General features: G+C 41.1%; 1 protein-coding gene across 1 annotated transcript in view; it reads left to right on the forward strand.

The window, feature by feature from the left end:
• The window catches only part of WDFY4 (WDFY family member 4), a 265837-nt gene that overhangs the window by 67408 nt on the left and 177936 nt on the right, over nt 1–20493 (forward strand). Inside the window, exons 15-24 of the mRNA XM_025050333.1 lie at nt 136–230; nt 1155–1386; nt 1803–1879; nt 2931–3152; nt 3846–4024; nt 8937–9168; nt 10313–10458; nt 11547–11658; nt 12377–12567; nt 14067–14219. Coding sequence (XP_024906101.1) covers nt 136–230; nt 1155–1386; nt 1803–1879; nt 2931–3152; nt 3846–4024; nt 8937–9168; nt 10313–10458; nt 11547–11658; nt 12377–12567; nt 14067–14219 — 1639 coding nt within the window. The remainder of the gene's footprint in view (nt 1–135; nt 231–1154; nt 1387–1802; nt 1880–2930; nt 3153–3845; nt 4025–8936; nt 9169–10312; nt 10459–11546; nt 11659–12376; nt 12568–14066; nt 14220–20493) is intronic.

Below are 20493 nucleotides of genomic sequence, written 5' to 3' on the forward strand. Positions count from 1 at the left end.
TGTCCAGGCAGAGAGGAAAACATGGAGGGGGAATTAGGGAGCACTGGGATCTAGGAAAGTGCTGAGAAGAAGCTGCAGAAAACTTCTACCCACTAAATGTCTTCATCTGATTCTCTTGTATGTTATGATATTTAGACAGTTTTTAGGTCTTGGAACTCCCCCGCCTCCGTTGGCTGCAGTGAAAATTCTCAGTTCATCTTGTGTGGACGGAGGGGACACTGGATGCTCAGGTGAGAACAGAGGAAAGAAACGGGGCAGGTAAACAGAAATTTAAAAAAAAATATGTGTTTATTGTAAGGGTTCATTTACAACAGATAGAAAGTAGATAGATTTAAAAGTTAATTTGCCTGCTGTTCAATGGAGCAAATGGGGAAAAGCAGAGGAATTAGTGGACCCCAGAGAGAAGCTAGATCTAAAAGGAGGACGATACTTACCTCCATATAAAGTAGGTGATGGTGAGCATATACTTGACCCCTTTGGGTTCAGATCACAGATACAGTGATAAGATCATGGCATAGCTGGAGTATCCCCTATGGAGGTGCCCAGTGACAACTTTCTGCACAGCTCTCAACTCAGGGGTAAGTTAGGGATCAGGAGGCCAAAACATTGGGTGGATCCCCTAGTATCAGGCCTGGTACCTGGGAAGATGCTTGTCTAGGGAACCTACAAGGAGAAAAAAAAGCTGTGAACACACTGAATGTAAGATCACATAAGACATTAAGGTAAGGAGGCCCAGTTGCAAAGCAAGATAGGGAATCATGCTTGGGCTGGGAGCTGGAGGTGGAAGATGAGAGCTTTCATGAAGATAGTCCATTGTGAAAGAGAGTGTGGAGCTCGGTGAGCCAGCCCAAAGCCTCGGTGAGTGACTGACAATAGGGCAAGCCAATGACAGAAACAGAAAGAAAGGACGTGATGGAATTAGAGGGAGAAGAAGTTTCTAGAAGGAACAGGTTGTCGTCATGGGTCAGTGTTATCAAAATCAGCAGAGAACCCATATAGGAGGGCCCAGGAGAGCTACCCTCACAGTGGTTAATAAATGCATGGTGACTAGAGACTTCCTTCAAAGCTGTGGCAGAAATGTTAGGACTATAGTCAGAAGAGGGGTGGAAATGCTTTGAACAAAGATATATCTCTTCTCTTGCTTGCTGTTTTAGGGTCACAGGCAATGGTACCAATGACTGCTGAGAGTCCTGTGAGAACCATTCGAGATGCTGGCCCATGCCCACCAGTCTCACAGGCTCTCATGCCCTCAGGGCCATCTGAGAGCTTCACCCTTCAGATGGCACTGAGCCTCATCTCCATGACCTCCCCACGCAACCTACAACCTCAGAGGGCTGCCCTGGCTCCATCGTTTGTGGAATTTGACATGTCTGTGGAAGGTTATGGGTATGATAGGCTTTTGTATATTTGAAAAATACTTTATTAATTTCCCAGTGCCTCAGATGAATTATAATATTGATTACAAAATTGTAGTTCCCATAAGCTCTCACCATTCAGCAGAGGACCATGTCTGGGTTATGGATACCTTGTCTACTCAGTGGCTTCTCAGGGGCAGTGTCCCCCACTGTGTAGGGGCAGGACCCTCTTATTCTCCTGGCATGTCTGCATTCTGGAATGTTCTCTCCTCCAGCTTTCAGTGTGGATTCCTTCTCTAGGGCCATGGTACCAGCATCAGCTGCTTTCTGTCCTCGGAACCTCATTTTCTAAGAGCCAGTGAGGCCCCTGCAGAGGGACAGAGGGGAGTTGTCATAGCCAGAAGCTGGCTTGCAGGTCAATGATTTGAGACACTTTCCTGTTTCCAGCTGTTTGTTCATTCCAACCTTGTCTACGATTATGGGAACCAGCACCGAGTACTCAGTCTCCGGAGGGATTGGGACAGGTAGGTGCTTCCCAGGGGATTTAGCTCATTGAGCTCTCTTCATTACACCTGGGGAGTCAGTCCTTAAGGAGGCTTGGTTTCACATTTCAACTTGGTATTTCAAGAAAGCATGAGTCTTCCTCTTGGTCCTGTTTAACTGTAGACAAGTCATCCTTCCAATTTGTCATGTCTCTCTTAAGGCAGGGGTGTCTTATGCATTGTGTGTCCCAAGGGCTGATCCCATGACTCTGCATATAGAGGGGGCTCAGTTAGCATTGATGGGCTCAGTGGGTTACCTGGTGGCTGAACCCATTTAATTCATTTTGTCAGTGACTGATAAAGGCTTAAATGGACACCTCACCCCTAGACAGGATATGAATTCTAGATTGATGGCCATCCGGAACAAAGCTATCCTTGGCTCATGTGGGGATTGACCTGGGCCTTGGCGTGCTTTACACAGTGGTGCATTCAGCTGAAAGCCAAGCACCTTCTGTTAGGAGAACCAGGGACTGGGTTTCTATGGGAGGGTGGGTGCTGAGGAGCCATTGCATTCGTGGCCCATCGGTGTTGGGCACCAAGTCTGATGCTGATCATTCAGTGAGGAGATGGGGCCCCGCTAGTGCTGCCAATCCAGTCCCGAGGTGGGAGAGCATTGATCCCCCTGGAATGGAGCATTCCCCATGCAAGATTCAGCCAGATGAGGCTAGTGCCCTCTGCCCCACATAGCACACTGCCCAGCTTTAGGTCAGCTAACCAGTGGGCCAAATGGTGATGAATCTCAGGGTTGTGTTCCTCCCATCCCCTTGGTAAGGCAACATGGATTAATAGGTGGGGCAGAACTGGAGAGGGTCTTTGAGGATCTAGGCTCAACTCCTGGTGGGAACATGACTTATTCCTGAGAGAATGAATAAGGAGACAGAAACATCCTGCTGGGTGGGGTTGATGTAAAAGTAGGCATGAGTCCATAGGGGCACATTGCTGGCACACAGTAAGACCACCTCTGGGCAGAATCAGAGTGACACTGAGGCTAGACAAGACAAAGCCTAAGGGCGTGCTTGTATTCTGACTCCAGGTGCTGACAGGACCTTCCCTCCGCTGGGGGGCCTGACCTTCTCTTGCTGGTTCCTGATCAGCAGACAAAGCACTGTCACCGAAGGCCACCCACTGCGCTTCCTAACCTTGGTGCGCCACCTGGCCAGGACCGAGCAGCCCTTTGTCTGCTTCTCTGTCAGCCTCTGCTGGGATGATCTCTCCTTGATTGTATCTACAGAAGAGAAAGAGTTTCAGCCCCTGGGTAAGGTGTTGGGAGCCAAAGTTGGTTTTGTCCACACTTGGGGGAAATGGGGCTAAATCAGCAGTTCTTGGAACAAGAGCCCAGGAGTCCAGCCCTCCTTCAGTGGTGCTGGTGGCTGCTCCTGGCTCTGCCTGGCTTTCCAAGTTCACCCACCTATGATGGCCTGAAGTGGCCTGAGATGGCCAATTCCAGAACATCTTGGCCATATCTGTTCTCATGTGCCCTGAGAATGTCATAGTGAAACATCCAGAAGGGCCAGAGGATGGCTTGGTATCCTTGACACACAGCACAACTGCTGTTTCCCTGCACCCTCTCAGAACTTTGCCAGAAAATGTGCATCATTGTGGAGGCAGTCTGGTGTGGGCTACACCTGGAGTCTGACTCATGGATTTGTATCATGTCTGCGTGAACTTGGGAAAGTTACCTAACTTCTCCATTCCTCAGGATGATAAAATGGGGATCATGATAGCACCTACCTCACAGGGTTATCATGAAAATGAAATGAGCTAATATTTGTAATAGTCCTTAAAACACTGTCTGACACAAAGCAAGATCTCAACAATGATAGCTGCTGTTATTATTTTATGGGAGGGTGTGGTCTTGGCTCCTAGGGCCCAGGGCCCTTTTCTTGTTCTCTTGGGTTGTTACAGCATAAATCTGCAAGTGAAGGCTAGTGTTTGTTCTCTCTTCTAGATGTCATGGAACCTGAGGATGACTCTGAGCCCTCTGCAGGACGTCAGCTTCGGGTCAGGTGTGGCCAACTGCTGGCTTGTGGTCAGTGGCATCACCTGGCTGTAGTTGTCACCAAAGAAATGAAAAAGAATTGTACTGTTTCTACCTATTTGGATGGACAGGTCATTGGCTCAGCCAAGGTGAGATAATTCCCTCAGTTGCCCTTGCCCCAGGGCTGTGCTTCCTGGCCACACCATTCTAGGTAGCTTCAGTCCAGTTCTTTGTTTTCTTTTGGTGGTGAAGGGGTTGGCATCCAATATACCCTTGCTGAGCTCAGACATAAAAGAGCATCTTTAGAAAATGGAGATCACACAATCAGGGCAGAAGGTAAAACATGAAAACAAGAATAGTCATGGCATTTATGACTGTGAGAGTAGTCATAAGAAAATATAAATCTCCAGAGTAAAAAAGGCAAAGTTTCTCAGATTTTAAAGAATGAATCCCCCAGAGAGGTCTGAGCAAGGCCTAAAATCTGACTTTTCTAAGAGGCTTCCTGGTGAGACTAATGCAGGTGGTCTGCACACTACAATTTGGAGCAAGGTGCTAAAGCTTATGAAGACACAAACACGTCTTGCCAGATTTAGATCAAGAATGGTGAAGAACGGATGGTCCTGTGCTCAGAGAAAATAATGGAATGAGAACACATATTTGGAAGAAGTGTCTCATCACTGTCATTTAGAGACACATCATAGTTAGAATGTCAAAGATAAAGACAAAGAGAGAATCTTGAAAGCAGCAAGAGAAAAGCAATTAGTTACTTACAAGGGAGCTCCCAAAAGCCTGTCAGCCGATTTCCCAAGAGAAACTTTGCAGGCCTTTATTGAGCACCTACTATATGTTAGGTATTTTTTTTGAGCACCTACTGTGTGGTAGATACTATTTTAGGTGCTAGGAATTGTCCATGCCCACCAGCCAAATACTTCCAAGAGTGTGCATATAGTACAAAACAAAAGTTAGATTTGTTAAGCTTGCTGTAGTAAGAGACTCCTTACCCCATGGTGTAACAAGGAGTTAGGAGTGGCTTATATAGGATTTGGGCTTGTTTTAGGTGATTTTTGGGAGAGTTCAAAGAAGTAAAGGTCAATCTGTTCTGATTTGGGTGCTGTCAGAAAGAGGCAATTTAATATCTGTGTATGTTCAGAATTTTCACCCAGGAAGTAGGAGAAATAGAGCAGGGCTAGAGCTATCAGTGTAGAAGCAGCAAGAGTTACATTAGCCAGGATGGGAAGTGTGGTCACTTTGTGCTTGCACAGTGTCTTTGTTTTTATCTGTTATGGTATGATTACAGATGGGCTTTTTTTTTTTTTTTTTGGTCTTTTTTTTTTTCACAGATATGTTGTTATTCTGTCTTGTTTCATAAAACAGGCTGATATTCTGTGAAGTAGTTCATGTGCCTTGAGGCTAAGGTGTGTCCTATTGATATTTGGATCTCGCTTGCACTTACCCGGGGCTGGCACATAGTAAGCATATAATAAACACTTGGTGAATTACATTGAATTTAAAGCCACAAAGAATAAAATGGTCTGGCTGATAGTGTAGTTGAATGAACTGGTACATGGATGAACATCCGACCCCATGGGACCAGTGAAACTAGTCAGTGAGCAGAAAGATTGGATATGTCAAATATGCCCAAGTATGCCATGGAGAATGGCCAAGGGCCAAGGCTGACAAAGTTGACTTTCCAACATGATCTCAAGTTGGTTCAGTATCAATAGTGAAATTTAACTGGGATAAACATAAAGGCCTGTGTTTAGATGCTAAGATGACAGAGCTTGGGTTGGGATGACCCAGCTTAACAACTGTTTTCAAATTTCAGAGACTTTGTTTTTTATTTCCAAGAGAAAATAAGTTAAATTTAGAACGGCGAGGAGTATTTTAACAGCCTGAATTTAGCAAAATGATGTGGGAGTAGTTTGAAACATCTTAAGTTTATAAATCAGTCTGAATGGCACAGTGAGAATATTCAATAGGAATTTGAGAAGAAAAGGGCCAGCCGATTTGGAGGGGTAGAGCAGAGCTTTGGTGTGGGAGAGAGAAAAGTCTGTGACTGGGAAGGTGGGAAAGAAGAGAGAGCACAGTGGACTTCACTCTAGGCAGGCCTGGTGTCTGAAAACTTGATTTGTTTTTATTTGAAAATTTCATTTAATTAATAGGGAGAAAAATATTTCTAAAATTATATGAGCTCTCATTTAGAAAATATATATTTATATACATGTGAATGTATATATTGATTTTATAGTCCTAAAAATAATATAAACATATTTCGAAATAACTGAAAAATAGAGAAAAGAAGAAAGATGACCTTCATTCCTTGTATCTTACCATAGTTTGTAATTTCTTTCAGAGTTTTCCTTTAAAAAATAGTTGTGACTTCATTGTACAGAAAATTTTATATACTATCTAGTTGACATATTATTATTTTAAAAAATTATCCAGATGAACTTTGAAATTATACATTTTTATTAGTGAAAATCTCTTAAGCATTCTTTTAATTTTCTTGAAATTTCTATTAAGATGATTGTAGGCTAAAATGTAATTGTAGGAACTACTAGAGAGAAATCTTGTGTAACTTTTACCCAATTTTTCTCAAAGGTAATATCTTGCAAAACTATAGACCATCAAAACCAAAATATTGACATTGATATAACCTACTAATTTATTCAGATTTTCCCAGTTTTACTTGTACTTGTATGTATATTCAGTTTCATGCAATTTTATTATATGCATAGGTCCCTGAATTCACCACTACTGCCAAGATACAGAACATTTCCATCACAACAAGGGTCCTTTGTGTTGTCTGTTTATAAAAGTTATAACTACAGTCACCTCCCATCCACACCCCGTCACCGATTCCTGTCTCTAATCTTGGCAACCAGTAATATAAATTTTGTCATTTCAAGGTGTTATGTCTATGGAATCATACAGTATGTGATATTTTAGGATTAGATTTATTTTTAATTCATCCAAGTTGTTACATGTGCCAATAGTTAATTTCTTTTTATTGCTGAGTAGTATTTCATGATATGGATACTTAACTTTTGAAGGACATCTGGGTTGTTTCCAGCTTTTGGCTACTACGAATAAAGCTGCTGTGAACATTGTGTACAGGTTTTTGTGTGAGCTTAAGTCTTTATGTCTCTGAGATAAATACCTAATAGTACAATTGCTGGGTCTTATGATAGTTACACGTTTAATTTTATAAGAAACTGCCAAATGATTTGCCAGAGTGTCTATCATTTTACATTCTCATCAATGAATGAGTGATTCAGTTTCTCTGAATTCAGTGTTGTTACTATTTTTTAATTAGCCTTTCTGATAAGAGTGTAGTGATATCTAGTGTTTTTAATTTGCATTTCCTTAATAGCTAATAAGATTGAACATCTTTATGTGATTATTTGCCATCTGTATATCTTCTTCAGTAATGTCTGTTCATGTCATTTTCTAATTGGATTGTTTGGGTTTTACTGTTGGGTTATAAGGGTTTTTCTATATATTCTAGATAATAGTTTTTGGCAAATATTTAATTTGCAAATAATTTTTCTTAATCTATAGGTTGTTTTATCCTCTTTCACATTGCATTTTGCAGAGCCAGAGTTTTATTTTGACAAAGTATAACATCAATTTTTTCTCTTATGACCACTGATTTTGGTTTCTAGTCTAAGAACTCTTTGCCTAGTCCTAAAGCCTGAAGATTTTCTCCTATGTTTTTAAAAAAAGTTTCCTAGTTTTACATTGTATATTTGGATATGTGATGAACTATGAGCTAATTTTTGTATAAGGTGTGAGCTTTAGGTGAAAATTTATTTCTTTGTCTGTGAAGGTCCAGTAGCTCCAGTACCATTTGTTGAAGATGCTGTCCTTCCTCCACTGAATTGCTGTCAAATCTTTGTCAAAAATCAGTTGGGCATATTTGCATGGATTTATTTTCAGATTCTCTACTTTCTTCCATTGATCTGTGTGACTCTTCCCCTACCAATATCATATTTTCTTTATTATTGTAGCTGTGTAATATGCTTTAACATTGGATAGAGTGTTACCTCTCACTTAATTCTTCATTTTCAAAAAAGAAGAATTAAACTATTTGTTAAGGCTATTCTATGGCCTGTGTCTTCACATATAAATTTTAGAATTAGCTCGTCTATCTGCAAAAAGCCATCTGAGATTTTGATAGAAATTACATTAAACCTGTAGATCACTTTGGGGAGGAATGGCCTCTTTACTATGTTGAATCTTCCTATCCAGGAACATGGTAGGTCTCTCCATTTGTATAGGCATTCTTTAATTTTTTATCTTCCTTTTAGAATTTTCAGTGTACATATTTTATATGTTTTATTAAGTTTTTCATTTTCTTTTGAGCGATTATAAATGGTATTGTTTTTAATTTTAGTTTCTGCATGTTCATTGTTAGTCTGTAGAATGCAATTGTTTTTTGTGTGTTGATCATGTATCCTGTGACCTTGCTGAACTCACTTATTAGTTCTAGGAGTTTTGTGTTTTTTTAAAAAAATAAAATTTTTTGAGGTGACATTGGTTAATAAAATTATATAGTTTTCAAATGTATAATTCAATAATACATCATCTGTATATTGTATTGTGTGTTCACCACCCAAAGTTAAATCTCCTTCCATCACCACGTATAAATTTTTTGCAGAGTTCTTGAAATATTCTTCATGGACATGTCACTTGCAAGTAGTGACAGTTTTATTTTTTTCTTTCCAATCTGTATGTCTGTAATTATTTTTAGTACATAAAAATTAATGTGCCAATACTGGACATTTAGGTTCTTTATGGAATGACTGGGGCAAACAGATGAACATTTTAATTAGTCTTAATATTTTCAAATTTGTTTCCAAAAGCACAGCGTCACTTTTTTACTCCCACCAGCATTTTATAAACTTGCTTTGCTTCACTGTTTCTCACCTTTTAGAGTTATCTTTTTAATGTTTTTAGATAAAATAAGTTTTTACTTTGAGAGAAGGTACATCATTTTTTATCTATATGTATTTAATTAAATCTGAAGTTAACTGCCTCCCGTCTTTTTTATTTTAATAGATGTTGTATATCCAGGCCTTACCAGGACCTTTTCTGTCAATGGATCCATCGTCATTTGTAGATGTTTATGGATATATTGCTACCCCTCGAGTTTGGAAACAAAAGTCATCATTAACATGGCGTCTTGGCCCTACATACCTCTTTGATGAAGCCATCTCAGTGGAAACTCTGGAAGTTATTAACAAACTTGGCCCAAGATACTGTGGTAGCTTCCAAGCTGTGCACACCCAAGGTGCGGAGGGTTTTGGTTTATAATAATATTCTGATATTGTTTTTAAAATAGACATTCATTTATTTATAGCATATTTACAAAGAATAAACTCAGCACAAGTCAGTCATTAGGGAAGACCTCTGTAATTAGATTGTTATATATTTACAATCCAAAAGAAAATGTCACAAAAAAAGGAAATGATCATAGCCTTCATATTTCAATTCCAAAGCACATAATGGAGGAGAGTGGGGGTGCGGTGGGTAATACCATCATAATACCATCAGCAAGAAAGAAGAGAATGAAATAAATAAGTTACATTCCTTTTAATGAAGAAGCTTTTTAACTAAAGTATACTGTTGTCTTCAATTATTAAACAGGCAGACAAAACATTCACATTTTCATTATTGATTGCTGGCTGTTCTAGCAGCAAGCATCACTCTCTGTGCTCTGTCAAATCAAGGGGTCAGTTCCTATCTGGGAAGAATGATAAATGAATCTCTGTACAGAAGCATTGTATGTGAAGAGCGATTGAGAGCTGTTGAGTGTTTCTGTCTCTAGGCTCCATATCTTTTTCAAACTTCATTTCCTCTGGCAAATGATTCTGGCCAGAGCAATGTGAGAGGTCAGGTCTAGAGCCAAAGTTTCATTGAGTCTCTGTTCTTACCATGCTTCTCAAGACACACGTGTGGCTCCTCTCCTTGATGCAGGGAATAGGACACTAATTCCAAGTGGGATGGACATGCAGATCACTGAAAATCTTAGGGCTTTCGGCCCATTCTCTTTCACATTCTATAAGTCAGCTTTCTTATCACTTAGCATTTTGGTTTTGGGGAGTGAGGTTACATTCTTGATTGATGTTTCAAGCTTAATCATGTCACACCTGTAATATGTCTATTTTATAGTAGGGTTAACACTGTGAGCTTTCTCCACAGTTTTTTTTATAAGTGTCAGAAAAGCACATGTAGGGGCAAAACATGAGACATATCAACATACAGAATACAAACATATAACAACATGTAACAACATACAAACACACAATATAACAAGATACAAACAAGCTCTCGATGATTGTTTTGCCACGTAGCAGTAGATATTTATTCTTCTGAGGATTAATTTCCTTCTCTGTAAAGTGAGAGCAGAAATTATTGAAGATGTATCATTTTAGGAGAGGATCCTAGTATGGAAGCAGTGCCACTGGTTGCAGAAGAAAGGATTTCCTTTGGCCTTCATGTAGCCAGCTCCTCCACCACCAATGTTGCAGACATTAGAAACATGTACAATGAGGTGGACAGCCGCCTGATTGCCAAAGAGGTATGCCTTCTAACTTCACTTGCTGTCCCCTTTTGGAATCATGATCTCATGGCTTGCTTTAGTTTTCAGTGATTCAACAAATGTTAATTCATGTTTGTGTATGTATAGATAGATATACACAGAAGTGCTTCCCACTTCATTTGTTAAAATATCCTACGGCTTCCCACCCATTAGCTTCCACTGAGACCAAACCTTTTATTAGTAATTGCTCAGAGGACAAAGTAGGTGTTCTTCATTCTTCACAGTAGAGCAAGAACAAATGGAATATTAAAAAATCTTTGTGACATTGTGAACACTATGGAACTTCCCTTTTCTGGGTGCTACTGACCCTTCCCACTCCACCCCACAACACACATTACAGCATTCTGTGAATTTCTGTGTTTATTATAAACAAAAAATTTACAAAAAAGCAAGCAGATATGTTTGTAGATGAAGATGCCATTAGGTTTACTATTTCCTAATTTCTGAGTAAAGCGCTCTTTTGCTCACTGCTGTAAATTTGGGCTAATCCACCTTTAGAGACAGGGAGCCACCTCCCTTTATTGCAGAAGAGGGATCAGGGATTAGGTCCAGTTGAGCACCAAAGAAATGCCTTACCAGCAGAGTTCCTTCTGATGGAGGAAGCCAGGATTTCCATTTTTCTGCCTTCTGAAACCAGTGAGGCTGGGGCTTTCAGAGGATGGACAAGCCTAGGAAGGAGGCAACCCTGGCCTTCATAGCACTGTTCCATCTCCAAGTGCTCTAGGGTCCTTCCTGCCCACTTTAGTTCCTCCCAGTGTGTCCCTTGTGCACAGACTCCTCTGCTGTGAGTGGGAGTAGCTTTGGCAGTTCCTATGAGTATGCAGGACATCAGTGGCACAATTGTATAACCGAAGCTGCTCCCTTATGATTAAGCCACAGCCTGGGAGGCAGTACATGAGAATATGAACTTTTGTTTCAGTTGTCCTGACATTGGATCAATTATTATTCATTCATTGAGTGCCAGCACTGGGCTAGGCCTCAGGCTACCTGCCCTCCAGGAGCTTGTCAACAAGATTTCTTCCTTTCCAGGAGAGTTTCTTAGGACTAATGGTTACCAATTTCTCTAGATGAATATTTCATCCCGTGACAATGCCATGCCCGTGTTCTTGCTAAGAAATTGTGCTGGCCATCTCTTGGGTCCTCTTCGAACCATTGGAGCCGTTGTTGTGGGCCAGTTAGGTAAGTCAGGCCATTTGGGAAGAGGGATTGTAGTTGTCATCACTTGTGAAGCCTGGAATTCTGAGAGGCAGGAAGGAGAGAACCTGTTGGGGAGCCAGGAAGGTGAGGGCAATAGCTGGTGAGTTAATCCTGCCAGAAGGTTGACTTCCTAAATTTCATAAGGTCAGTTCACCTCACTGCATCTGACAGCTGTTAGTGAACTCAGCTACTAACCAGCTTCATCTGTGCACAATGGTGCCCATGTAAGTGAGCACAGTGGGGAGTTTGTGCAGAGACTTGTTGTGGTTGTTGGAATGAAAACCATAGCCAGCAACTGTCAGTTGCCTTGCAATTGGGCAAGAGAAAAGCATCTAGCTGGGGCAAGGACCCAACCTCACAGGATCCAGACAAGAGCCAGAGGTTGTCAGCAGCCAGTGGACTGATGGCACCTAAGGCATCTGGCTCTTCTGGCAGTTTGGACTGAGACAAAGGTCAGTGATCTGAAATCCCCTGGACAGTTTCAGCCTTCTGGTGACCCAGAAAGAACTCATCACAGGATCTCTTAGAACATAAGACTTCAAAGCCCCCTATCATTCCTCCCAGCCTGCCCCATGTGCACAGGCTCCTCTGCTGTGAGTGGGAGTGGCTTTGGCAGTTCATTCACTCCAATATGCTACCAGGGACTTTTCATTGGAACGAGGCTGTAATTATTGATGGGATTCCACTTTGTCCCACACAGGGGTAAGGGTGTTCCACTCCAGCCCTGCTGCCAGTAGCCTGGACTTCATTGGTGGGCCTGCCATCCTCCTGGGCCTCATTTCCTTAGCAAAAGATGACCACACCATGTATGCAGCTGTGAAAGTCCTACACTTGGTCCTGACCAGCAATGTCATGTGTGATTGTCTGATGCAGCACATCTTTGGGTACCAGGTAATCTCACTCTCCCATCTGAGTCTACAGTTCCCCAGGGGGCTGTCGTCTTGAGCAGAGAGAAGCCTCTCTGGCTGCAGTGGACATTCCTTCCATAGTGACTTCTGGAGAACAGAAGCCTAAAGCCCCTGGGTCCTGAAACTCTGGAGACTCAGTCCACAGCAGAAAGCCACTGGTGTGATGCAAACTCTCATGCCTCCTGTATCATGGGGTTGCAGCAAGGACTATATGATTTAATATAGTTAGAGGGCTTGGAATTTTGTCTGGCCCAGAATAATTGCTCTGAAAATATTAGCCATCTTTAGTCCTTAATCTCTCTGTGCCTCAGTTCTCCTATGTGTAAATGGGAATCATAATAGCACCTATTACGTAGGGTTGTGATGATTAAGTGAGTTAATATATATTGAGTGCTTAGAAGAGTGCCTGCTCAGAGTGCCTGCTGTGTCCATGTTCACTGTGATTGTTACTGCTATTTGCTATTCACAAAGTCATATGAGATGGGTCACTGCCCTGGGGCACCTTCCTGCATGGCTAAGAGGCAGTTATGAAAGGAATTGCCAGGGACAGGACTAGAGTTGAAGTCTAGACAAGGTCTAGGGCATGAAGGCTGCAGTAAGGTTGGGGCTTGCAGAGGTTTCTCCTGGTACAGGGAGTGCTGGGAGAGAGCATCCCTGTCTCTTTGGCCCAAAGGTCAGGGTCGGAGCAGAAGAAAGCAGTATGGCATCACTTCAGGCACATCCTTTCTCACTTGGACTGTTGCATATCTGGACAGTGGCATCTTCCTTCTATCACTCCTTGAAAGCCCACTGACACCAGTGGATGAGCTAAGCGGAGAATCCAGATGAGATGGATAAGAACTCAGATGCCAATGAATGGCTGCGTATCTTGACTTGCGTGTAATTGAGGTCGACAGAGACATGAGGCCAGAAGGAATCCATCTTATTCTCTGAGATGGGTGTGGGCCACTGGGATCCCAGTGTATTTGTCCTAGTATGGTTCCCTGCTTATTGCTAGTTTCCCAGTGCCTGGCACAGTAGAATGGCACATCTGGTGGCTGCCGCCTAGAGAGATGTTGGGTGTAACTGGGTTCATGAATAGCAAGTGGCTTCCTGGTGATATTGCAACATTTATGGGATGATTACAAATGTAAGATCCAGTAAGGAAAATGAGAAAGAGCACTCAGAAGCATAGGAGGAAACAAGGAGAGGTGGAGAGTGGCATTCTGGAAAAATAGTAGAAGAGATTCAGGAAGGAGCAGAGGGTCCCTAGAGAGAGGTAAAGTCATATAAGTACAGAAAAGTGGACACTGGTCGGGAAGCAGCCACAGAAATTGGTGTGTGTTTTTCTTTTGAGAACATAGGAACAAAGGAGGTAGCACTGGAGAGCAGTGAGTTTCAGATCGGGATGACCAAAGGTGATGGGAGGAATGAGCAGGTGAAGAAAAAAAAATCCTAATGATACATTCATGAGGAAACTGCTGTGTGTTTTAACCTGTTCAGATAATGGCATTTCTCCTGAGGAAAAAGACCTCTCTCCTAAACCATCGCGTTTTTCAGCTGATCCTCTCCATTGCCGGCACTGCAGAAATGGGCTTCGGGTCATCTGCTATCACCAATGTTGGCGTCTTCCAGTACATCCTCTGCAATCTGGAGGTAAACTAAAGATGGGTTTTGAGCCCCAGTGGAGTGCGTGATGGTAAAGAAAGTCTGGAGTTTCCTCTAAACAGAACAAGTCAGCTTCCTCAGTAGTCATGATGGTTGTGAGAGGGAAAAATCCTCAAGGACTTTGGAGCCCAGAGGTCCCAGTCTATAATGAAATCCTACCACCAATGGGCTGTGTGGCCTTTGGCAAGTCTCTTGACTTCTCTGAGCTCCAGTCTTCTTGAGCATGAGATGGAGACCATCATCTCTCTCTCACAGGTTGGTATATGGGTCAATTCAGATAGTACTTAGAAAAGGATTTTAAAACTTTAGCCTACTATATGTAGATGAGGGTTTAAAAAAAAATCCTAATTCTTTTAGATGGTGCTTCACTGTTTACAAATGCTTATTTGAAGGGATGATTGAGAGATGCTGAAAGTACTCCTGAGGCTAAGTGAGGAATTTTGGACAGAACTTTGGTGGATAGAGCCATCTACGAAGCATCATTTATTGATTGCTCCCTGGGGTTAGGCACGGGTGGTGTCCCGGAGACATGGTGATAACCATGACGGGGCCCCTCCACACAGCTGTCTGGATCTGGGACATGACAAAATTGACACTACAATTTTCTAGGGGCCAGTGAGGCAGGCACAGGACATCTGGGGAGTGGGAGTAAGAGAACAGTCAGTTCAGCTTTATGGATTAGAGACTCTCTGGCTGAGTTTGGCAGACTACACCTGGTGGGGGATATTCCAGGCAGAATATATGCTGCTTGCACCCATGTAGGGATGAGAGCAACCATGAGGATTGAGAGGGCACCTTCAAGGAAATTGTTGCAAATAGAGATGAGGCTGGAGGAAGAGGGAGAGAAGACAGACTGAAGACACTAGCTGCAGGACATGCATTTTAGCCAAAATGTGCTGGACTTTATGCAAGTATTTTAAAAACTGTTTTTCTTAATTAAAAATAATATATGCTTATCACAGAATGTTTTAAATTGGATAAAAGTAGGGGGGAAATCTATTTCTGACACTCAGACAACTGTTGTCAACTTTGAATGCATCTTTTCATTGTACTTTCTATGAATGCTATTTTCTACCATAGCCATAATCTTAGTATAGATATTGTTAGTCCTACCTTTTCCCACATAACATAAACATTTTTAAAATTTTATGACAGATTTTTACAAGCGTTATTCTGAGGTTCATGTTGTTCCTGGTTTCTTCACCATTCCCCTATTGTCAGAGTCTTAGATTATTTCTATATGTTGTTGTTATGAATGAATGCTGTTATACACAACACTTTTCTGCATACATTTCCCCCACTTAAAGAATTTTTTAGAATAAATGATCAGAGTTGAGTTATTAGAATAAAAGCTTTATAAACAAATTTTTAGATTGTGGATAAGTTCTGCTAAACTGTTAATACCTAAGGGTGTTAACTAAAAAATAACATGCTATAATTTTATTTTAGATGTGTTACTCAGGAGGCAAAGAGCCCCAAGCAGGGAGATAGGTCATGAGATAGATGTAGAAACTCAGGTGGAAGATTTTGAAACCTGAATTGTGGCAAAGGCAGTGAGATAAAGAAAAGGATCAACGAGGCTCATAATTCAAATTAAAAGTGATATAGAACTGAATAACAAGGAAAGCACTATATATCAAAACACTGTGGCGAGGTTGCTGAAAGCTGGATTTAGAGGAAAATTTATAGTCATCAATGTTTATATTAGAAAAGAGAACATTTTAAATTAATGAAGAGACTTAAGATCAAGAACTTTGAATGACCAAAAAACAAAACAAAACAAAAATGAAAACACAAAAACCCAAACGACAAATAAACAAAAACAAAATTTCAAGCAAGAAGGAAGGAAAAATAAAGAGAATGTGAATGATTTAAATAGGAAAGAAACAAACATAGAAAGGATCAATAAGACTAATAACTGGTTCCAATAGAACAGACAAACCTACTGAGACTGACCAAGAAAAAAAGATAGGAGGCACAACTAAACCATATTACAAAAGAAAAAGGTAAAATAACTATGGAGGAATGAGCAATCAGAAGGATAACTGGAAAGTTAGGATCAGCACCTTTGTGCCAATAAATATGAACACTTAGCTCATTTGAATAATCTCTAAGAAAATTTAAATTTCCAAAACTCACTCAAAAAACATAAAAAACTCAAATGGTCCCTTAACCAGAAAATAAAAGAAATCATGGGTTTAAAATGTTAAAAACAAGCAAACTTCCAAAGAAAGTCCAGGCCCAAGCATCAGCAGAGAAGTTCTGTAAGTCAAGAAATAGGCCATGTCTGCCTTATAAACTCTTCCGGGAAACTGAAAAGGGAGCACTCCCAGATTATTTTTTTTGTTTTAATATTTTTTGTATTTTTCAATTATAGATGGCATACAAGATTATATTAGTTTTAGGTGTACAACATAAATTAGACATTTATATAATTTATGAAGTGATCACTCCAACAAATCTAGTATCCATCTGACACCATACATAGTAATTACAACTTTATTGACTATATTCCTTATGACTATTTTGTAACTACCAATTTGCACTTCCTAGTACCTCCCGTTTTTCACATACCCCCAAACCCCTTCCCATCTGACAACTATCAAAATATTCTCTATATCTATGTTTGTTTCTGTATTGTTTATTTATTTATTTTGTTCTTTAGATTCCACATGAAAGCGAAATTGTATAGTATTTGTCTTTCTCTGTCTGACTTACTCTACTCAACATAAAAACCTCTAGGTCTGTTCATGTTGTCGCAGATGGCAATATTTCATTCTTTTTTTTGGCAGAGTAATATTTGTATACATGTAGAGCCTCTTCTTTATCCATTCATCCATTGATGGAAACCCATGTTGCCTCCACATCTTGGCTATTGTAAATAATGCTAAAATGAACATATGGATGCATATGTCCCTTTGAAATAGTGTTTTGGATTTCTTCAGATAAAAACCCAGAAGTGGGATTACTTGATCCTTCTTTGTCTCTTGTTATAGCCTCATTTTAAGATCTATTTTGTTTGATATAAGTATTGCTACCCCAGATTTTGTTTTCATTTCCATTTTCAAATATCTTTTTCCATCCCTTTGCTTTCAGTCTGTGTGTGTCTTTTGATCTGAAGTGAATCTCTTATAGGCAGCATATGCAAGCTTCTTGTTTTCTTATCCATTCAGCCACCCTATCTTTTGATTGGAACATTTAATTTTTTTTATTTGAAATACTGTTCATAGATATGTAGTTATTGGAATTTTATTATTCATATTTTTGGTACTTTTTTTTTCTTAAAGAAGTTCCTCCAACATTTCCTATAATACTGGCTTGGTGATGAATTCCTTTAGCTTCTTCTTGTCTAGGAAGTTCTTTATCTGTCCTTTCATTCTAAATGATAGTTTTTCTGGGTAGATTCCTCTTGGTTGTAGGTCCTTGCTTTTCATCACTTTGAATATTTCCTGCCAATCCCTTCTGGCCTGCAAAATCAACTGCCAATCCCTTCTGGTCTGAGAAATCAACTTATGGGAGATCCTTTGTAGGTAACAAATTCCTTTTCTCTTGCTGCTTTTCAGATTCTCTCTTTATCTTTAAACTTTGACAGTTTAATTATGAGATGTCTTGGTGTGGGCCTCTTTGGCTTCATCTTGTTTGGGACTCTCTGAGCTTCCTAGGCTTGTATGTCTATTTCCTTCACCAGGTTAGAAAAGTTTTCTGTCATTATTTCTTCAAATAGATTTTCAATTTCTTTCTCTCTCTTTTCTCCTGATACTCATATGGTGAGAATGTTGATATGCTCGATGTTGTTCCAGAGGCCCCTTAAACTATCCTCATTTGGGAAATTCTTTTTTTCTTGTTGCTGTTCTGATTGGGTGTTCTCTGCTACCCCATCTTCTAAATCTCTGATTTGATCCTCTGCTTCATCCAGTCTGTTGATTCTCTCTAATGTATTCTTTATCTCGGACATTGTATTCTATGTTTTCCATCTCCATTCTTGTTTTCTATCTCTTCGTTAATGTTCTAACTCAGTTCATCTACTCTTCCCCCAAGTTCATTGAGCATCCTTATAACAAGTGTTTTGAACTCTTCATCTGATGGATTGCTTGTTTCCACTTTGTTTAGTTTTTTTTCTGGAGCTTTGCTCTATTTTATTTGGGACATGTTTCTTTGTCTCTCCATTTTGGCTGTCTCCCTGTGTTTATTTCTATGTATTAGGTAGGGTTCCTAAGTCTTCCAGTCTTAGTAGAGTAGCCTTATGTAGTAGGTGTCTTGTGGAGCCCAGTTGTGTAGTCTTCATGGTAACCTGAGCCACGTGCTCACAGTATGTCACTTGTGTGGGTTGTGTGTGCCCTACTGTGTGTGCCCTATAGTTGGGCCTCGGTTGCTGTTTACATGTTGATGGGAGGGATTGACCCTCAGGCTGATTGGTTGTGAGAATTGGCCAGTGAGGGGCTGACCGTACAGAGCAGGATTCACTTTATCAGGGCTTTAATTGGTGCCTGTTCAGTCTGTCCTTTGGGTGAGTCTTCCTCAGATGTAGCCCTGGTGGTGCTCCAGGTATAGATCCAGTAGAAACAGGCCACTGCGTGTGCTGGCCTGAGGGCCTCCTTAGAGGGGCCCAGATAGAGGCCAAATTCAGTCACAGCCTGTGCACTTCTGGGGTCACCTGGTAAGAGTATCCAACCAATCTGAAGATGACTGCATCCCATGCTGGGCTTGGGGCTGCTCAGCAAGAGGTACGGTGCATGCTGAGGCCAGATGCTGCTTCTTTGGGTTTTGCGAGCCTTTAGAAAAGTCCACAGAATGAGCCAAGACAGGCCATTTGTATAGAAACAAACCACTAGAGGCAGATTTGATGGGCCCACACATTGGGAGAAGCAGAGTCTCAGGGAATACCTGGGCAGAACAACTTGTGTTAACCAGGTTGTTGGAGACTTAGATATGGCCATTGCCTATGTCTGCATGCTGGGAGGGTAGAGAGTTTAACAAATGAACAATGGATACTACCAATACTTCTGTCCAGGAAAAAGCCAACCCTTTAGCCCTCATCCTGAAGCTAGACAATCTAGTTCCTAGTTGTATGTCCCTGGCACTCCATGAGCAGCTGCTTCAGTGCTGGAGCTCAGAGCAAGTGAGTCCGTTACTAAGTAAGTCATCACTTAGGCCCTTTAAAGGAATGTCTGAGACTCCCACAGACTTCTGTCTCACTCAGCCACAATCTTTGCTGGTTTTCACAGCCAGAGGCTGTGGGGACTTCTCTTCCCAGCACTGGAACCCTGGGCTGGGAAACCCAGTGTGGAGCTGCGACCTATCACTCTTCTGGGGAAAGGGTCTCTGCAGCCAAGATAACTCTCCTGATTTTTGACCACCACACGCAGTTGTGGGACTGGCCCGTTTCATGTCTCTGCCCCTCCTACTAGTCTCGAGGTGACCTCTTATGTATGTCCCCAGTTGTAGAACTTCTGTTCAGCCAGACCTCAAGTGAATACCAGTAATGGTTGTTCTGTAGTTTCATTGCAATTTTGATGTTGTCGTGAGAGGGGGGCGAGCACAGCATCTACCTTTTATGCCATGTTGACTGGCTGTCTTATGAGCTAATCTTGATTCCAGAACCAAAAAAAAAGACAGAATTGGAAATGAAAAAGTACAACTCAATCTCATTTATAAATATAGCTACAAAAATCCTAAATAAATTATTAGCTAATTGAACAAGGCCAGGATGAACATGCTAGATCTGGATTGGAAGATGATTAAAAGATTATGGAGGAAGACAGAAAGGACTGGCAAAGGGCTCCCTATGCACAACAGGGAAGGAGACACGCATAAATGGCTTTACTACACTGATAAGTAAGACAGTATGCCCCTTCCAAAATGCTGTGCCAGTGTTCAGGCAGCTTGGCTTCAAGGCATCCCTGCCACCAGCCTGGCCCAAGAGTTACCTGCGCAGGACCCTACCATGCCTCCACTGCCTGCTCCTGGAATGGTCATGGGAACCACCCCTTACCTTCCCTGAATAAACTAATTCCTCAACGAACTGATGCTTTTAAAGCTGGGGTTAAGAAAACAAACAACTAATAAAAGTTAGAAGCTGAAAAAAATTAAGTAAAATAAAACAAAAATTAAAGATTAGAGGAGAGAAATTCAAAAAGAAGTTTCCAAATGTCTGCCTACATCAAGTAAAATAAGGGCAGAGATGGATACATTATATTTGGAAGTCACTTGAGGGTCAGTGACAGGCCCAGTGAGAAGTAAATAATGGAGTGAGAAGTGAGGT

The sequence above is a fragment of the Pteropus alecto genome, unplaced genomic scaffold, assembly GCF_000325575.1.
Source record: "Pteropus alecto unplaced genomic scaffold, ASM32557v1 scaffold287, whole genome shotgun sequence".
Taxonomy (NCBI): Eukaryota; Metazoa; Chordata; class Mammalia; order Chiroptera; family Pteropodidae; genus Pteropus; species Pteropus alecto.